Raw genomic sequence first — 20823 nt, forward strand, 5'->3', positions numbered from 1 at the left:
TCTAAAGTTTCACTAAAAAGTGCATTGTAGGTGAACAAAATAAAGTGGAACCAATTTTATTAGTAATTGTCATAACATTGTTTTCTATCTTCATAACTGTCACAGTTCGAATCTTTGCGTAACATTTGTTAACAATTTGTTTTGAAACCGTTCAATCCTCTGGCAGAAATAAAATGAGAAACTGAACCAATTAAAATTCAATCACATGTAGAAAATTCCGAAAAATGATTCATACAATGATTACGAGCTATAATATAAATATATATTATATAATATATATATATACAAATAAACGTTGTTGATCCTATTAATTTAATTACATTAATTTCATGTACTAATTCACCCAAGAAATGAGTCACACTTTATTCCGAGGATTCCTTGGTGTCATTTATTTAGAGATTTATTTATTTATTTATTTCTTCAAAAATTCTGCAGATGAAAATTTTAATTCAACATTTTTAACGCTGAACCGACCGAGCCCTAAAAGTGACTAACCTGTGTTACGTTTAACGATACAAAGACTATATTTATTTAAACCTTTTGCCATTTTTATTATATTGTATGCCGGAGATAAGAAAATTCAATCATTTTCTATGAAAGCTGCAAAAGCTGACAGGAGAAATACAGAATTTAATAGCTGATACAGAATTTAAGAATATTGTTACGTTATTTTCAATTGATTAAAATACTGTTAAAGGAACAAATATATTTTTATTTAACTCTTGTTTTATACAATTGTCGAACAAAATTATTATTTAGCATAAAAAACAAACTGCATATTATTTCGTATTTTCAATTTTGTGCACTTTTTAATCGAAAATTCAGAGAAGACTCTCTAGCGGATTATAATGTTTCAAATTTTCATTCGAAATAATAACATTCGGTGGAACAAGAGAAATCAAATAAAACCGAATAACCAGATTTTCCTCTATTGTTAGCTCTTCGGTGATGGAAAGCAGTTTAAACTTGATAGAAAATGTTCTTTCCTGGTAATCCATTGAACGGTCCATCGACAATCCAATTTTCTTCGAGAATACTATTTCGTTCTCTTATCCGCTTATACTGTCTTGAATGAACACGAATCTTAGCGATTTAGTATGTTTGAAGCGTTAGATTTGTAAAGGTAAAAAGTTACTGCGTACGTAATTTTACCCAAAATATATAGTAAGCTTGCTGAATATTCAACACAGAAGTTTACATATCAAATTGTTCGTTTGCGTTTAAAACTAGGTTGCTGAATTTGAACAAGTAACTTACAGAGCTGGATTGATTTAATAATAACATTTTACAAACAATAGTTTCCTTTTTTTTAACTTTAATGATTTAGCGTCCAATAGTGACGTTAACTTTATATTAAATGAAGCAATACGAAAAATATACATACATGTATATTCAATGCAACACGATCTTCTTTATTTATTAATTTCATCATACACCTTATCTTTCAGTTTAGAATGACACACTTCAGGTTTACCAAATAAATAATACATTTCTCTTTGTATCTCAACACATCTTATTGACATAATACTACTTATTATTTAGTTCAATCATAACGTGTATGAATGCTTAAAAAATTTGTCAATCAAAGTATTATTATATACTTATAGGTTTACTAAAATTTCTTTATATAGTAGCTTGGTTTTACAGCTATAGATTATCATGTGATACCTTTATGTAATTTTACCCAAGGAATTACATCTACCCCTAGAATCGAGGCTTGAAACGACTCCGAAAATAATTGTCATTTCATTGACACAGTTATAAAGGACATTGATTTTGAACAATTAACCAAAATTCCCAGCTATTATCTCCCTAAAACAATTTTTTAAGAAACTACGATAAATTAATTCTACCATCTGATAAAGTAAATTTCAATTATTTATTTCAATCTTATTTTGATCAAAAGATAAAACGTGTATTATTTCTTTGAGAGGTTGTTTTGGTCGTTGTAATACTTGATGCACAATAGTTGTCACATACTATTATACACTGTACAATCTAAAAGCTTGGTGTCTCGTATTTTTATCCTCTTCCGTGATCGTACCGTCTTCTTTGTTCTCTTGAAATAGATATTTTGGAATCAGTATACTAAAGGTTCCACGAAACAAATTATTTTAGGAACGTCTGTTGAAAATGATTTTATGAGATAAATAATAAAAAATAAATATTATATTAAATATATATTAATATAATATTATTAATATATATTAATGTAATATTATTAATATATATCTCATAATATAATTATAATCAGATAAGTGTAATAATAGTATTCAGTATTTGTTACAATGCTCGAGAACTTTTTCATATTGATGCACAAGATACGTGTACCTATAACAAACAAAGTTTCGTGTTTTACGAGTTCCATTTAAACTAAAAATGCTACTTTCAAGAACTTTCCTTTTATCTCTTCTTATCGAAACTTACAAGGTGAGATCGTTTTTTTTTTTTAAAAAAACTTCCATGGTTCGCGTTTTAAATAGAACTTATTAAAAACTTCCGTAACTCTTTTGAAACCTTCTTAAAAGTATTTGCCTGGCCTTAGGCCACAATTCGTGGTTTCAATTTCGCTGCAGTCTGGATAGTTATTGTATCTGAACAATGTCAACGTCCGTTATAAACATGAGCGTAATTGAATGTTTTTTAGTCAATCACTTAGACTTCGGATCTTCATGTAAAATAAAAATTGTCTTCATTTATTGCAAGATGCAGAAACTACGTTCACATTCATTGCGTTTTTTAAATAAATGTAACGAACTGATAATAATGCAGTAACATTTTCAAATTGTTCAAAGGTCTTTGTTCGTCATAAATGCATGAAATCTGCAGGTTATTAATGACAAAAACGTATTGACTTATAAAAAAGCAGGATACGTAAAATTGAAAAGTTATGTTTGACATTGAGTTTGACATTTGTATGTGTGGATTAACGTTAAACCTATTGAGCACTAAAAATGATTAATGTGTGCGACGCTTTATAAGAATGATAGAGAATTTATTTAGACATTTCGCCAGTTTTATTGTAATGTTATGCTTGAATCAAGAAATGTATTCAATCATTTTCTGTGAAAGAGACTTTGTAATGTCAACTATTAAATAAAAAATGTGAAATTGGTCATTTTGACAGGCACGCTACATTTAGTATTAATAAGTTAACATTTCAAGATTTAATAATTGCGGTGGTTATTTTGACCGCATGATTATAACCATTTGATTATGTACTTCAATTGTTCACTATGTTAAAATTATACAGGTGGAAAATATGGGTTTTTCTATCACTATTGACCTGTATTATCGATCTCTATCTCAGATTTATTTAGTTCCTTGTTAGACACAAGTGTCAGATTAGCACACGTTTCATATTAACATTCCAAATCTGCGTACATCTCTGTAAATCGTTTATCGTTCTCATTTATATAATCGTAACATTTTTACTAATAAGATCACGATTGAATAAGTGAATATTTCGATCATTTATTCGTTTAATACGTTCTTTTATGCAGTCGAAATAATTCTTCGGATAAAGCTGATTGAAAAATGTAAGTAGATCGTCCCAAATATCGTGCGTGGAATGTTAAAAAAGCTGCAAATTGATTTTTCAACAAATCTTATGAGAACTATGAAAAGAAGTTATTCAGCTAAACAGGAAACACGTAAAGCTATAATAATCTTAAATATCTTTTCTGTCTCTGAAATATCTTTTCTATGATAGTCTTTCATTTATGAAATTATTAGCGAACAGTGATATTGATGAGATAAAATATGTATACTAAACGTAACTTCGTGTTCTTTTTATCACAAAGGTACAAGATTATTGAATAACACAAGTGAGCTCAGATTCTTGTTGTAGATATACGTATGTATATTTTATATTGTACAAATGATCGTTATTTTTTCCTCATATCTGTTTCAATTTCGCTAAGATTCATTGAAAAGGTTCACGAGCGGCGTTCTTTATGAATTTCTGTTAAATTTTCGGTGTGTAAATATAAAACAAGCAGGTGTAGTCCTCCTGATGTCATGCAAAGTTATCACATTCGGAACTGACTGTCGACAATATTTGAAATAAAAATATATTGCAGTACAATGCAATGTATCAACGCAGTATTGTACAGAATTTTCTCTACCCAAAAATCAGTTTTTGATTCCAAATTTATTTCGATACTGTCAACACCGCAATTCGTTACATTGATCGATTCGAATGGACCACCGTATTAACGTCGTGAAAACCAGACGAGAATGCATCGATAAGTCAATCACGTAATTGTTATTCCACGTACGACATGAACCACAGGAAATAAATTTGTTTGCAATTACGTTCGTGACGTTGCATTGTTGTACTTGATAAATGTTGTTTACGTATCAAGTTGCAGGCTTCGTAATGAGGGTTTCATTCAAAATGGTACCCCCCCCCCCCGATATTGTTATATATATATGTCTAGAAAAATGAACTGATACATATTCACCTCGAGAAGCTCGCTAATTTTCTATATTTCAGTTCGTTATATTTTAATAATTATGTTAATCTAAATAATTCGATGGTTTAGCAATGAGATTATTCTAACATTTGAACAATTTTTTAAAAATTCTTAATTTGGTTTAACACTTCGCACTCGAATGCCTGCTCTCAGGAGACCTAACAAGACTTATGGTACCTTCAAAATTCAAAATTTGTTATAAAATCTGTGTGAATACAATTTCACACTAAATTCTATAGAAATAGAATAAATACTTCCAACGTTGTATTATTTTATATTTTATTTGAAGTGTTACTCAATACTTAGCGAATTGATTACGTTACAGTTGTTGTTAAGTGAGTCGAGAAAACTCTCCGAGTGCAAATGATTATCGATAAAATTAATATTTATCGATTTATCCGCGAATTCATACCGATATTTTAATTCCGATTGTTTTCTTTACTGAATTTTTCAGAACAATTTCATGAAAATGTTATCTTATTCACCGAGGTTACACATGTAGTAGATAGGAATCTCTTTCTTTATCAACAGTGACGACATGATCTCGTTTCTCTACAACTGTTGCAATCAGAATATTTGCGTAACGATTATTAACAGTTATTTTCGGAATCGTTTCAATCCCTGCCTCATACTGCGACTTAGGTCCCTAAAATAGCTTTATATCCCAACGTTATAAAGTTTGTTTTTCCATTACGAGAAACGATTTTACAATTTAAAGACGTGACATTAAAATGTGGAAAGAAGTATTATAAAGCAGCAACAGAGGATCTATAAATTAACAATTAAATAATCTCTGATAGTGACTCTAGTAGTTTCATAGTTTAATATTAATTTGTGGTAGTAATTCTTGTAGTCTGTATATATGTAGCTGCATACATATAGTTCTATATGATTGTATATAGTTATATGTGCAGTTCTCTCTCTCTTTATACTTGTATATAGAACTATACAGGGTGTTCCACAATTATTTTAACAGCCGAAAATGAGGGGTAACTGAGGTCATTTGAAGCAACTTTTTCCTTTGCGAAAATGCAATCTGCGGCTTTGTTTACGAATTATTAACGGAAAACACTGACCAATGAGAGGTGACGGCGCGAGGTTCGAGAGCCCGCAGCAGGAGGCTTTGACAGATGGTCGGGACGGACTCGAGCCGCGTTCGAAGTATTGAACAAATCACGAAGCGAGAACTTTCCGGATTTTTTTTAACTACGTAACAGTGATATTTTTAAGAAAAACGCTGTTCACCTTTACTTTAGAACGTCTGAAGAATATTTACTAATTTTTCGGACCCGAAATAGTAAGTAATTTAACCGTGACGGCCGTTTTAATTTTCTAGTGTGCATGACACCTTGTGTGTAACATATGAAATTTTTAAGCAAGGTGTACAGTGAAGATTAACAAAGTACGTAAATGATATTGTAATTTAAATAATTCCGTGTCCGAACACAGTTCAATGAATGATTCGCAAAGCTAATTTAATAAATAATAATCGCGTTAAAGGACGTATGGGATATGTTTGTTACAGAAATATGAACAATGACCTTCACATAACCTTGACATAACCTTGACATATCAAGGTCATATCAAGGTCATATCAAGGTTATGTCAAGTTCAACATATGAGATTTTTAAGCAAGTGATTAGTGTTTAGTGATAATGCCGTGAAAGTAAACGTTGAAATTGCTTGCCCGGAGATATCCTTTTTTCGTCGCCGTCGGATACATGAAGTGGATTTTAGAACTAAATGGGTGAGTTTCTTATTGATAATATTCTTCATACTTCTCTAACAAACATATCCCTTACGTCCTTTAACACGATTATTATTTTTTAAATTAGCTTTGCGAATCATTTGTTGAACTGTGTTCGGACTCGGAATTATTTAAATTAAAATATCATTTACGTACTTTGTTAATATTCACTGTACACCTTGCTTAAAAATTTCATATGTTACACACAAGGTGTCGTGCACACTAGAAAATTAAAACGGCTGTCACGGTTAAATTACTTACTATTCGGGGTCCGAAAAATTAGTTAATATTCTTCAGACGTTCTAAAGTAAAGGTGAACAGTGTTTTTCTTAAAAATATCACTGTTACGTAGTAAAAAAAAAATCCGGAAAGTTCTCGCTTCGTGATTTGTTCAATACTTCGAACGCGGCTCGAGTCCGTTCCGACCATCTGTCGAAGCCTCGTGCTGCGGGCTCTCGAACTTCGCTCCGTCACCTCCCATTGGTCAGTGTTTTCTGTTAATAACTCGTGAACAAAGCCGCAGGTCGCATTTTCGCAAAGGAAAAAGTTACTTCAAATGACCTCAGCTACCCCTCATTTTCGGCTATTAAAATAATTGTGGAACACCCTGTATAGTTACATATACTACTGTATAGTTCTCTATACTTATGTATACTAAAATACTTATATGTACAGCTATATCGTTCTACATATAAGCATAGAAAACTACATAGAGCTATATACGTTTACATAGAACTATTTACAACTATAGACCTATATAAAACTATATAGATCCGTCTGTACATCTGTATAGAACTATATAGAACTCCATATAATTATGTAGAACTACAATAGAAAAAGAGAACTTTAGAGTACTATAAAACTATATAGAACTATGTATATAATGTCCTATATTTATATTTTTAACATTCTTTTTTCTATCTAGTTGTACACAATTATATGGGTTCTATGTAGTTCTATACAATACTACATCGATCTATGTATACAGATCTATACATATAGTTATTACAACAATTTCATATAGTTCTCTAAAGTTTTTTTTCCTTGGATTGTTCTACATATTTATATACATTTATATGATTGCGACGATTATGTATAGATCTATATTCTTACGTGTATATAGTTCTATATAGTTGAATGTAGCTTTATATACTTTTATACAGTTGTATATGTACGTATACTTGTATATATTTTTCTATACGGTTCTCTATAATTGCAACTCATAGGAGAAACAGTTTCAAAATAACTTCAGACTAAAGGAAGAAAAAACATTCTACAAGCAGTCATTTGCAAAATGATTTGATAATTTGCTATTTTCCAAATACTGTACAATTTTTTCATTTTTCTATAATTGTGGGTAATTTCGTAATTGCATAATTCTCGATAAAGTGTCCCTATTGAAGCTGCTATAATGTCGTTAAAATGTATCGTGAAACCATGAAGCCGGACTTATTTTAAAGCTTGAGTCCTCTACTTACGTTTTTCATCATCCATTCGTTTTTCTGTGATCTTTTTATATAATACGACAAAGTGAAAAACTCTGAAGGCTCTCTTCTTGTTAAAAATACTACAAATTGCGACATCTCCAGACACATCGGCAAATTTGTCTCGTATCTGGAACGTTATTCGTAGTCTTGAACATCGAAGCTTCCCCTTAACAACGACTCCCTGAAACTTGATATACATTCTCTAGTTGGTTATTTTGAGGAACAAAAATGAAGAACAAGTTCGGCCGTGTAACATCGCCGTGTACATTATATTCCTGTAAAGTCGGCATTAAAGTTTCGTACAAAGCTCGATGGAACGACCAAATAAATATGGTACGTCGAATTTCAGGGGGTCGTTACAAAGGAGGATGTTCAACGTTCAAATCTCTGATAGAGTCAGTTATCAATCAAATTTTCTAGACATCTTTTCAGTGTTTGTATTTTAGTGTAAATTGCGTTTTTGTTTCACTTTTCTTGTGATTTTCTTGCGAAAAAACTAACACCTTTAGCAGTCACATTCACGAGTTTTATTCATGCATGTTCCGATAATATTTAACAATTTTTTTCGGATAAAAAAAAAGATTGAAAATGTTAGCATCGGCTGCTTTGAAACATAATCGAATTTCAAAGGAATCGTCCCATAGTGACCATGATTGCGGTAATTTTCTTTATTTGCAATTAAGTCAAAGATAATAACGATTGTTAATAAACGTAAAGAAGGAACCACGAAATATTAAGCATTAAATATCATTCGTTGATTTATTGCTATACATAATTTTTAGTTAAATTTGCCATCATTTTGTCTCACTGTATTTCCAAAAGAATTCTTTTTCTTTTAAATAAAATTCTTCAAACCGGCGAAATTCAATTCTGTCTCATTCATGTATGTTTATAGCGGTAATTTACAAATTTGCATAAAAAACGAGACTCTGGTTGCAACGTTAAATAAATAAAGATTAAGTTAATTTTAAAGTGTACCATTTCTTTGTCCGACACTGCAGGAGATAAATGACCAAATTTTTAAAGTCAAGCCTGCGTTACAAACAAACTGGACGAGAAGCTTAAATAAATTCTGTCTTGTTATTCTTGAAAAGCATCACGCTCCAGTTTCCCTTTAGCACTCGGTAGTTTTTCGGGTTAGACGATCGAGCGTCTGGTTTTATTATCAATTTCTGACGAAACTGTGTGATGATTGCTAGGTGCACTTAGGGGAGGGAATAGCGGTTTGCGAGGAACAACTGAGGGCTGTGAAATGGAGCGATTACAGAAAATTGACTCGCGGTCTAGCGGCAATTTTGTTCAGTCCTACCGAGTTAGCCACCTGCTCGGTCACCGGACAACGATGGAGCCGCGCCGGGACCGCCACCGAGAGACCCGTGAAACCTGCGCTAGATAAAGCCAAAGTGCAGGCCATCATATGTAAGTTTTTCACCTATTTTTCCTCGCCGCTCTCTAACTAGCAAAACGTGAATTTTCGCAATCGGCCGGAACGCAGCTGAAAGCGTCCATCGGAAAGAAAAGACACAATGCGCGGTTTGCCCGCCTGGAAACTTTCCAACTGAAGGAACAAACGCGATGTTGTCGTTTATAATGACTTGATTAAAATTCAGCCAATAATTTACGGTTCTTCTGAGTATGAATAATGCATTTAACGAACCGATTCAATTATTCATGCCAACGAGTGTGAATTATCGGATATTTTAATTGCTCCGATGTTTAACGCTTTTTCGATTTTTTATATAGTATACTGGCATATTTTCAGGCTGTTTAAATCGACGTTATATAAATGTCCTTAAGCTTCTTTTAGGTCTTTAAAGCTAGAACTCTCTCTGCAACTGCCGAACCTCTCAATATCAACTTTGTTTTCAAGAATATGAACTTATTTATAAATTTTATATTTTCATATAATTCAATGCATAAATTTATATTTAAAGTTTCGCATAAATTAATACATAATCTTAAAGTTTATTATAGATTCCTATAAAATCGCAAATTTTATTATAAACTTCTATAATTTCATTTATCGATCTCATATTTATACATAATTTTACTATAAATCTATAAATAAATTTAATCCTCTTATAAATTCACTTATAAGTTTGATATTTTAATTTATGCCAGTTATATTGTGGACGCGTAGTAGCAGTTTTTAACAAGATATCATTTTCATTCCAAATAACGTCTGCTAACTAAATATGCAAAAAATTATATATAGCCACTTTCATAATTCGGAAAGGTAAAAAAATGAAAAAACGTGATTCACATTTTCTCTTAAAATATGATCTGTACATGCCAGAATGTTAAAAAGACAAATGAAATAAATTATAAAGTTACTTTCAATTAACTTGACTCTAAATTATCTTAGCAGTGAATTTGATCAGCGAACGATACACATCCTTTTTACAATGCGGAAAACATGACTTACACTGCTACTATTTTGACCCTCTCATTTATAATTGGCTGCAATATTACTTGTTATTTTTGCAAATTTTTTCTAATGCAAAATAAGCCCGGGTTCCTGGGAATCTTCGTTGAGTTCTTTTCATAATGACAGACTAATTAGGTCGAGTAGAAAGTTCGTTCCATTTTGTGTTACAAGACAATGGCTCTGTTTTTATGCAATTGCAATTAACTCAATTTTTAGATCAATATAGTTTTAGATAACTTATTTCAACGTATGTGAAAGAAATCTGTACAAATATTATCTTTTCTTATGGCTTATTAATCCTAGATTTTCAATTGGCTGGTTCTGTTTATTTATTTCGCATATTCAATTTTTAGACTATAAGTCTAGTATAAAAAAGGCAGTTCATAATTTATTGAGGCTATTAAAAGAAGAAACACATGTTTCTTTAACTTCTGTTCTGTACAATTTTCAGACAATTCTTATTTTGCATAAAATTCCACGGTCTGGTAATAACGCTACATTGCTTATCGAAGGCTCCGTAATTAACATATAGGTTGACAATTTCATCGAACAAAGAATTAAAAGTACACAAACAATTAAAAATCGCAGTTTCCTTTTTTACCAATAATTCTAACAAACCTGCTGATTGTTACATATTACAATAATCGTAGCTTGTTTTCCGTGTTCACCGATTTTGATGAAACGCATTGTTTAAATTTTCGTTCCATGTGTAGATAAGAATTTATCTATCTTATTTATTATTTATTATCTATCTTATTTATTATTATTTATCTATCTATCTTATCTATTTATTTATTTATCTCCTTTGTCAGTCCAACCAATTGTAATTCTACAAAAATTTCGTCCTATAAACTAGTCAGTTTAGCGTTTAAAAAAAAGACGTTGCAGTTAATTGGTCCCATTCTCAAAAAGTTATTCCGTGTTAGACCGTATTCGAATATTTTATTGAGCGTCTGTAGTTTGTTTTCTAAGGATCGTTATCGGGATCACCGAAAAACTTTTCACTCGCATTTCTTGAGAATCGTAGTCTATCTCGGAGTCTTAAGAAGTTCGCAGCACTACAGCATTCAGCTAATGTTATTCCAATAGCGGTGTCTACAACTTGAATCTATCCAAAACATTCCTTCAATCACTGGCTTACCAGTTCACCCTTTCGAGGCTCCCGCTCGAGCACTTATCCATCGATTCTATAGCAACCAGATGCGCTCCAAAGTTTCGAAACTATCGGCTGCACTTGGCCCCTCAAAGAACATGTCCTTTAACTAAAAGCTGTAGAGCACACACTCGGTTACGTGTAGTTGCTGACAAAAGATTAAGGCGAAAAGTAGGCAAGAGAGAGAGAGAGATTGGTAAAATGCGCTGTGAATGCAAATATACTCCAGAACGACATCTCCCGTATCGAAATTTATCGGAAGAAATACAATCGAACTTCTCGAATCGTCTGAGAATAATATTTTTTGCCGATCCTGAATTCGTTCAATGTTCATGAGCTTTAGCCGATGCAGGTCTCGTTTTTCGATTTTTGGTATTCGGTGTTGGTGCCTTATGTGATCTCCAACTGTCTTCTAACTACAGTATTTTCTTCCTAATTGACACTAAGATTGCGCACAAAAATGGACAATTTGGGAAGAGGAGATACGATTATTCGTTTTTATAGAAGACCGCACTGCGAAACTTTGATTTAGACTTTAAAGTGATGCATTATTAGGCTGCGGATTTTTATGCAAAATCAAAATTGTCTGTGTTAATTGCAAGAAATGGAAACCAAGTAGGAATTTCATTCTTCCTTGAATCGTTTCAACACATTAAAAATGATACATTGACGTTTTAAGATGCTTGTAATTTTTACACTATTTTAAATTGTAACTATCCAATTTTGCCATAAATGCATCAAATCTGCAGTCTACATATTATGCACTTTCAGATATGGTAGTGTTTCTTGATGAAAACAATTTAGAACATTGTTATTATAAAATCGGACATTCCATGTATGACAGCCTAATATGTTTTATCACTCTAATCAATACACATACTTATTACAGAGGTCAGTAATTTATACTTTTTTCTATAATTGTGATCGGTTTTGCACCAATTTGACAAAAATTAGTGAACCTATTATCTAAAAATGTAGTACTTACATTTTACTAGTTTTTCATCTTGGACCAATTTTTTCTAAGAAAGAGGTTTATACAACTAGTCAATTTTTAATCGTATATACAAGATTTCACGAAAATCTACATAGTTTTAACCCCTTAATGCACAATTTAAAAAAAAACCGACCAAAAAAAATCAATTTTTTTTATCTGAGAAAATATACATATTTGGACCTTAATTTCAATAAATATGTAAAAAAAATGCAAAAATTACTAAAAATTCAATAAAAATAGTGGATAAATAATTATAGTGAATATTGAATCGCATTGCAGATCGAATTTTGTACCCATCGTACTGTTTTTCAATTAATATTGAAAAACCCGTATATATACGGGTCTGCACATTTTGGCCGGTTTTGCACGCCCGTGTTAATACGTTTCTGCGCGTTAAGGGGTTAATGGCACCTACTTATGGAGATTATATTTTTCTTCGCACACACAACAAAGTTGTACAATAATTTTCAGTTCTTTTGACAGAAGATTTTATGTTTTTTGATCGAGATTACGTAGATATTAAACTCTTACTAAAAAATTTGCAAGTATAATTACAATTTCGAATATTATAATGAGTGGAATGTATTTCTTGTTTTAATAATTCTTCTAATGTCATCACAGTTTTGCATTTGATCTATTCATTTTCTGCCATAAATGCATAAAATCCGCATATAATATATAATATAATATAAATCCGCATATATAAAATCTAATAATGAGATACGATGTCGAATCTTCAGTGACAACGTATAATTATTAACAGTTAAATAAAAACGAGTTGCAAGGCTCGAATAATTGTATCTCCTTTCCCCAAATTGTCCATTTTTTTGTGTACAATCTGAGCATCTATTAGGGAGAATTTACTGTACAGTGGACGAAATTTGTATAAGAACACTAGAATTTACTAAAAAAAATTAATCCATTGTATTTTCACTGGTTATAAATCGGAAATTTTAGTAATACCACAGTGCGTTTCCTGTGAAGCGATGTTGTAAACAAAATCCGGATTTCCGAGTCTGCAAAAACAGATTCAAGGATATCTGCCGAGGTAGGTACGAAATTTGTATAAGGACAGTGACACTTGCTTGGCACAGTAGCATCATTGACACGAGAAACATCGTTCGTAGTTCAGAGAATTGTAAGTATTAGGAGTGTTTAATATTTTATTTTAATAATTAATAGCTACTTCAGTTAATTATTCAGTTAATTATTTAATGGTTATTTAATAATTTAATAATTGAAAACAATTCCGCTTCTATTAGAATGCCACTAGGAAAAGTTCTAAGCTCGGAAGAACAAATAAAAATAGAAACATATCATGATGTATGACTTTCTCTCCGAAAAATAGGTAAAAAAGTCAATAAATCTGTTAATTTTATATTCATAATTTCTTAAAACTTGGTGGAGACTATGGCAGAGACCATGCAAGGTGAATAATAAGGTGAATAATTAATAATAAGCTCACAAGGCGTGATCATTCGCGATTTTTTCACGAAATAAAAATTGTAGATAAAAGTTCTAGCAGAGTAAAAAAGAACTTTAGACTTGCCAGCGACTGTACGACGAGTGCACGAGATACTTCAAAAAGTTAGGCGATTGAGGTGGACAAAAAAGCAGTGAAACCACCCCTTACGAAACACTAGAGAAACGCAAGATTAGATTTCGCTCGAAATCATATGTTCTGGGATATAAAATGGAAAAATATTATAATTTTTGATGAGAAAAAATTTAATTTGCTCTGTTTCGTAACCTGCAGCAATATTTTCTACAGCTGTTAGTGGATCTCGGGGCACTCAAAATTTCGGACAGCTCTCGAACCGTGCTTTCCTCTGCTAAATTTCGAAATTTATCACCGGTTGCCTCAGATAGACGTGTGGAACGTGGTTCTCCTTCAAGATCAATATTTCCTTTATGAAAACAATTTTTCATTTTCTGCACGTATGGGACGATAAACATCTTTTCCATGACCAGCATAAATGTCGTTTGTTACAACTGTTACTGTACATCTAACACTCATGATTACACTGCGGATACTTGCTCATAGCGAAGATTCTGCAGCAAACTTGCAGCAAATTTGCAGCAAACAGAAATTAAGGGAGGATATTCAGGCGAAAATCAACTGCCAGTAATTTTCCGGATGAAATTTTGAAAATGTGCATTTTGATAGAGCAATTTTTACGCTGATTCGAATTATGTGTAAATTATTTTGCCAATAAATTTTTTAGACAATACAGAAATTTTTCTTTTACATAAAGAAAATTGGTTTGGAAAATTATTTAGATTTTAGTGATAATTATTGACACTCTACGGCCGTCTATGTATCTATTACAGTTGGGCTCTGAGAAAATAGTTAATGAATGTAATTTTTTTATCTTTTTCTTTGTCATTTAAATCAATTGCAATTTCTGCGATGATTTTTTAAAATTATTGTTTCATAAATTAGCCAGTCTAACGTTTCAAACAAACTCTAGTTGTTTTGTCCAATTCTGAGCAAAGTTATTTTGCTTTAAAAGTATACGTTGAATAATAAAATTTGAGTGGATAAAATCAAAATCTTCACATGATTAAATCTTGTAATTCATTATTGTATGATAGATTTGTGTTAGCAACGTGTTGTGAAAAAAGTGTGGAATTATTATATTACATTATATATATATAATATAATAATTATATTATTATATTAATAATTATATAGTTATATTGTATTATATTATATTATTAATAAAATATTATCAACAAAAGGATTTGTTAAGAGAAGCTCGTATTGATGAAATTAAACGTGCTTGTTCATCTGCTGCTGTTAAATTAGATGTCTTTTTATCGCAGCTGATACAATGCAATAAAAGTTTTTAAATAACACTGTTCGAGACGCGTACAGTCGTTGATCCGAACAAACTCATACAGTCTCACACACTTCAGATTCAATAATTTCGGTGTTTTCATGCACCATGGGTAAAGTATAGTCGTAACACTTTCATGTTATAGCATAAAATTTTATGAACTCATCACTGGGGTAACGTGTTTTGAAAACGCTATCTTTGTGTACGCACGTGTAATGGCTTCAGGACTGATTCCCTCCGTTGAGAGAATCCATACTAGTATCACGCTGTCATTTTATATTAAATGAATACATACCAGCAATCAACGAATAAACGTTATTAGTGTCTAGATTGCAGATTTCATGGATTTATGAAAAAAATGACTATATCAAATGGAATATAGTAACACTCGAACTCGACTGGAAACACTCGAAGAATTCGAAAATACCGGTGTAGCATTTTCAATCCAGTAAATTTGTTGTGAAAAGAAACAAATTTTTACCGGGCTCCCGGGTCTTGCAATTACTGTCTGCATCAATTTTCATGCAGGCAGCTTTTATTTTGCAGAAAAATTCCGTAGTCCATTAACGACTATTATGAAACATGAGAAAAGAATAATTTATTTTTACTGGACTTGCGTTTTGTATTATTTTAATGCTATGAGCAGACTGCGAACTTTCATGCAAAGTAATTAGAACAGTAATTACAAGGTACAGAAGCATACATATGTATGTATAGTTAAAACCTGTGCACACTTGAAGTGGCGTTACTACTTGAAATATTGTTTCAAATAACGTGCTATTTTATTTCGTAATTATTTCCGTGTTTGTGATCACTTTTGAAATAACATTATTTGAAATATATAGTCTTTTATAACGTGTTATTTTATTTCACGATTGTTAAAATTGTTTCAAAATATTTGAACTGTAATCCCGTTGCTACATATGTATAATATCATCAACGAAAGTATTTGTACCACACTTAGCAAAGGCAGTTTCAGATATTTTCTTTATACGTTACTCAATTTTGTCGAAATTTGGTGTCTATTTGCAGTAAACAGTTTGTTGCAAGAATTTTTTTTAGAGACAGTGCAGGCACGAATACCTCTAGGACTGCATCTCGAGAGAATTTTATAGGGTTACAAATTCTCTCATACCGAACTTATCAAATTACTTATTTACCGGAAATTGAAGGTTTGTTATTCTTTGATGTTCGGGACGGAAGCGAATCAGTTGATAAGAATTCATAAGAGAATAACGTACCCTTGGGGCAGAGATGAGGATTTCATCCGAGAAAATATTTAAAATCGATAAGTAAGGAATAACCTTTCAGTACAGTATGAAAATTTGAATTTCGATAATACTAATATTGTTTTATATATTATTCTATCTAATAAAATGCTATTTAATTATAGTCAATTGACAGTACACACTTTTAAAACGGAATAACTTCTTTATAATTGGACTAAGCGATCTAAACTTTTTTACGATTTTCGAGGAGTTACTTTGCTAGACAATGTTAAAAAATTGCAATTGGTCGGGCTGATGCAATAATTAAAAATGAATGTTTTTTCAACCTTTTTTATCTGAGTCTATAACGAAAATTTAAAAAATAAGTTTTGAAAATCTGGAAGATTAACGTCGTTACGAGCTTTGCAATTAAGATTGCAAATAGCGTCGATAAATAAACGTAACAATTCCTCTAACTACTCTAATAGCATCTAACAGCAACTATTTTTTGCATATTATTTTGCATATTATCTCCACACAATGGCATCAATTAAATTACTGAATTTTCCAGAATATGTTCTGAAAAATCGAGAATGGAAATGAAGATATTAAATAACGTGTAAATCAACAAAAATGTATGCTATCGAAAGGAAATTTTGCAGAATTCAAATACATGCCTAGTACTCTTATTCCTATCGGCAATTAGTTACATTAAGAAAATAAAAGCACTATAAATAACAATCCCACATTTCCGTCAATTTCCGATGGAATTTTATGGCATCGTGCAGCCATGTTAATAATTAATACAAATGAACCAAATTTATACCAGATTGTGACCCAAATGTTCAGTGAACTACCTGTGCAGTTTTTTTTTTTTTAATTCAGAGGATAATTATGAAACTGGACTTCATAATGCTTTTGGGTGGTGCTAATTATTTAACAGTTTTCAAAATTCATTTTCATTATAATATATTCGACCACACTGTAATTTACTAGACTGTTCAGGATGCGAAGTAGTTGAAATACCATCCCCTGTGACAAATTTTAACTCTCCAGTTTCAATTTCATTAATCAAATTACTTCGATTTTGTGGGAATATCTGGGTTTGATTTTCGGCACTTAATATATTCGACCATACTGTATTTTACTAGACTGTTTAGGATGCGAAGTAGTTGAAATACCATCCCCTGTGACAAATTCTAACTCTCCAGTTTCAATTCAATTAATCAAATTACTTCGATTTTGTAGGAATATCTGGGGTTGATTTTCGGCACTTAAGAGAGGGCATCCAGGCAACTAACCGCTACTATCTGGATCAAATTTTGTTCGTTAGTCTCTTATTCGTCATCTGAACAGAAATTTGCCCAACTCTGATAGCTATAAAAACAGTCATAATGTCAATAATTATTACTAAAATTGAAGTATGTAACTCTAACAATAATAAAGCTTTTGAGCTTAAATTTTTGCTGCAGTTTGTGTACGGTATATTAAAGAGATTTGGGTACAGATTTTTCAATCCCGATCTTTTCTTCCATAAAAATAATCTTTTTATTGTCAAGGACATTAGTTGGCAAAATAATTTGCACGTGATACGAATCAGCGTAAAAATTGCTACCAAAATGCATATTTTCAAAATTTTATCTGGCAAATTACTACTGGTCGTTGATTTTCGCCCGAATGCCTTTTCCCTTAACGCGTTAAAAAAAAGGATATCATGCTTTCGAAAAATACGAAAGATCGTACTCCTTTAATCCGTTGCTATTGCGAATATTCGAGTGTTGCTTGCGAAACGGCAGGAGGTATCGGAATCTCGCACGATTCGCGGAACAATTGATCCGGGCGAGGTTGAACGAAAACATGGGAAAGGAACGCGAAATGCGCGAATCAAGAAACACGGTGAGCACAGGATATCCGAGAATAAAGCGGTGACTACTCTGGGCGATGTCTAAATATTTACTTGGGACGAAAATAGGTCGTTCCTGCAACGGGATTACAGTTTATAAAATCGTTGTATTCATCCAAGGAAAAATCTAGCTTCTGTCGGTCGTGCACATTTTTTCAACGCGGGTTTTAGTATTCGAAACAAACAAATGAGATCCGTTTAATGGTGTTATGCGTATAACAATGTCACGTTGCGTTGTCACTCGTTTATTGCTTTCAGCGTGGCTTAATTTAAAGCAAGATGAAAAAGAGAATGTATTTGATGATTAAATAATTACTCTTTGCAAGATTCATCTACAATTTTATATCGCCAATAATGAAAACGTAAGACCTTGCAATTGTTTGTATATTATTATTATTATTATTATTATTATTATTATTATTATTATTATTATTATTATTATTTTGTATATTATTAAAGCAAGACGAAAAGAGAACGTACGAAATTCTGATCAAATACGCTTTTATTTGAGATTAAATAATTACTCTTTGCAAGATTCATCTACAATTTTATATCGCCAATAATGAAAACGCAAGACCTTGCAATTGTATGTATATTATTATTATTATTATTATTATTATTATTATTATTATTAGTATTATTATTATTTTGTATATTATTAAAGCAAGACGAAAAGAGAACGTACGAAATTCTGATCAAATACGCTTTTATTTGAGATTAAATAATTACTCTTTGCAAGATTCCTCTTCAATTTTATATCGCCAATAATGAAAACGCAAGACTTTGCAATTGTATGTATATTATTATTATTATTATTATTATTATTATTATTATTATTATTATTATTTTGTATATTATTAAAGCAAGACAAAAAGAGAACGTACGAAATTCTGATCAAATACGCTTTTATTTGAGATTAAATAATTACTCTTTGCAAGATTCATCTACAATTTTATATCGCCAATAATGAAAACGTAAGATCTTGCAATTATTATATTATCGAATTATAAGATATTTGTATTCTATTTCTGCATAATAAAAGTCTGCTAAGTCTGTTCTAACAAGCAGAAATGAAAGAAAAACGAATTTATTCGTCTAATAATTTTAATAAGCCAAAAATAATGCAACACTGTGTGTGCATAACATGCACAGTCTACTGACGTAAAAGCAAATATATTCATGACTGTATTAACATTTTGTTGATACATGCATGACGAGTTCTGTCATTAGATTTTTTTCCACATGAGATGCAAGGATAATGATTATACGCTTATTTATATTATTACCACTTAGTTTGATCGAATACTTTTCATAGATTGTATTTAGTTGTTTGTAAATGAACAACTTTATGAGGAAAGGGGACGAATTAATTGACCTAATTAGGATGTCGAGTGATATTGTGTTAAAATGATGTTGTTGTGGTTTCTTCTATTATTTGGAACAGTTTCATTGTTTAATTAGAAATTGATGAACGTATTTGCAAGGAAAGATCGCCAATGAATTTGGTCGATTTCTTCCATGGTTTAGTAGCGAGAAATTTCCGGATTCTGGAGAATGACTTATGTATTTGAGTTCTGCTGCCAGTAAATCTAGTTTTTTTCCGCCCGATTTCATCGTTCGTGCGAGTGAGTTGCTGTTGGTGACGCTCTGAAGTAACAGTCTCATCAGATCGTAGTAACTCGTGATTTACGGGACCCTTAATATCCCACTAAAAACACGATAATACCTTTCTGTTGATCTCACGTTAGATCATCGGTGACAATTTTCTGCAAGGAGTTCTTCAAATCGTGCCATCTTGGGCACAGATGTATCCCATCTTATCGGATCGATTTTTTAAAACACATTTTTGAAGATATCAGTATTATAAATAATATATATATAATATATATTATAAATAATATATATATAATATATATTATATATTATATATTATATATTATATATTATATATTATATATCATATATTATATATTATATATCATATATTATATATTATATATTATATATTATATATTATATATAATATTGAAGATATCATATGCCTAACAGCAATTTGTTTATTTTAATAGCCAAAAAATGTGTATGTAGCTGATGTTTTAATTTGTTAATTGATGAATTAATTGTTGTTCAACCCGTTTCACAATGGGAACACTTATTCTTCGCAGCGAGACATTATCACGTTTAAAGTAATAAATATAGTAATAAAGTAATAAAAAAGAATCTATTTTCATTTGTTGATTATTTATTTTGACAAAATATCCGATGTCATGTTTGGAAAATGTTTCAATTAAATGTTTTCAATGTCTCTTAGTTGTTAACATTATTTCGACCAAAAGCGTCGAAATACAGCTTTTAATAATTTTCAGTAATAATTTGAACACTATATTTACCAAAGGGGTTGAAGGACATCTTTTTATAATTTTTCGTAACAATTATATCCTATGTTCTATGTTTTCTATTGTTATAATCATGACAAAATTAATTCAGTAAATTGTATAATGAAAGATATCGGTAGAAATAATGTTAAATATACATATATATCATGTTAATTTTTACACAGTTTTCTTGAACATTTTTTGACAACC

The 20823-nt window shown here is 31.0% G+C and overlaps 1 protein-coding gene across 2 annotated transcripts in view; it reads left to right on the plus strand.

Annotated features, from left to right (window-relative positions):
* The window catches only part of LOC117219149 (uncharacterized), a 118114-nt gene that overhangs the window by 52512 nt on the left and 44779 nt on the right, over positions 1–20823 (plus strand). For both annotated transcript variants that reach the window (XM_033468076.2, XM_033468077.2), the window contains one exon: positions 8912–9131. In XM_033468076.2, the coding sequence (XP_033323967.1) occupies positions 8912–9131 (220 nt within the window). The remainder of the gene's footprint in view (positions 1–8911; positions 9132–20823) is intronic.

Source organism: Megalopta genalis, chromosome 12, assembly GCF_051020955.1.
Source record: "Megalopta genalis isolate 19385.01 chromosome 12, iyMegGena1_principal, whole genome shotgun sequence".
NCBI lineage: Eukaryota > Metazoa > Arthropoda > Insecta > Hymenoptera > Halictidae > Megalopta > Megalopta genalis.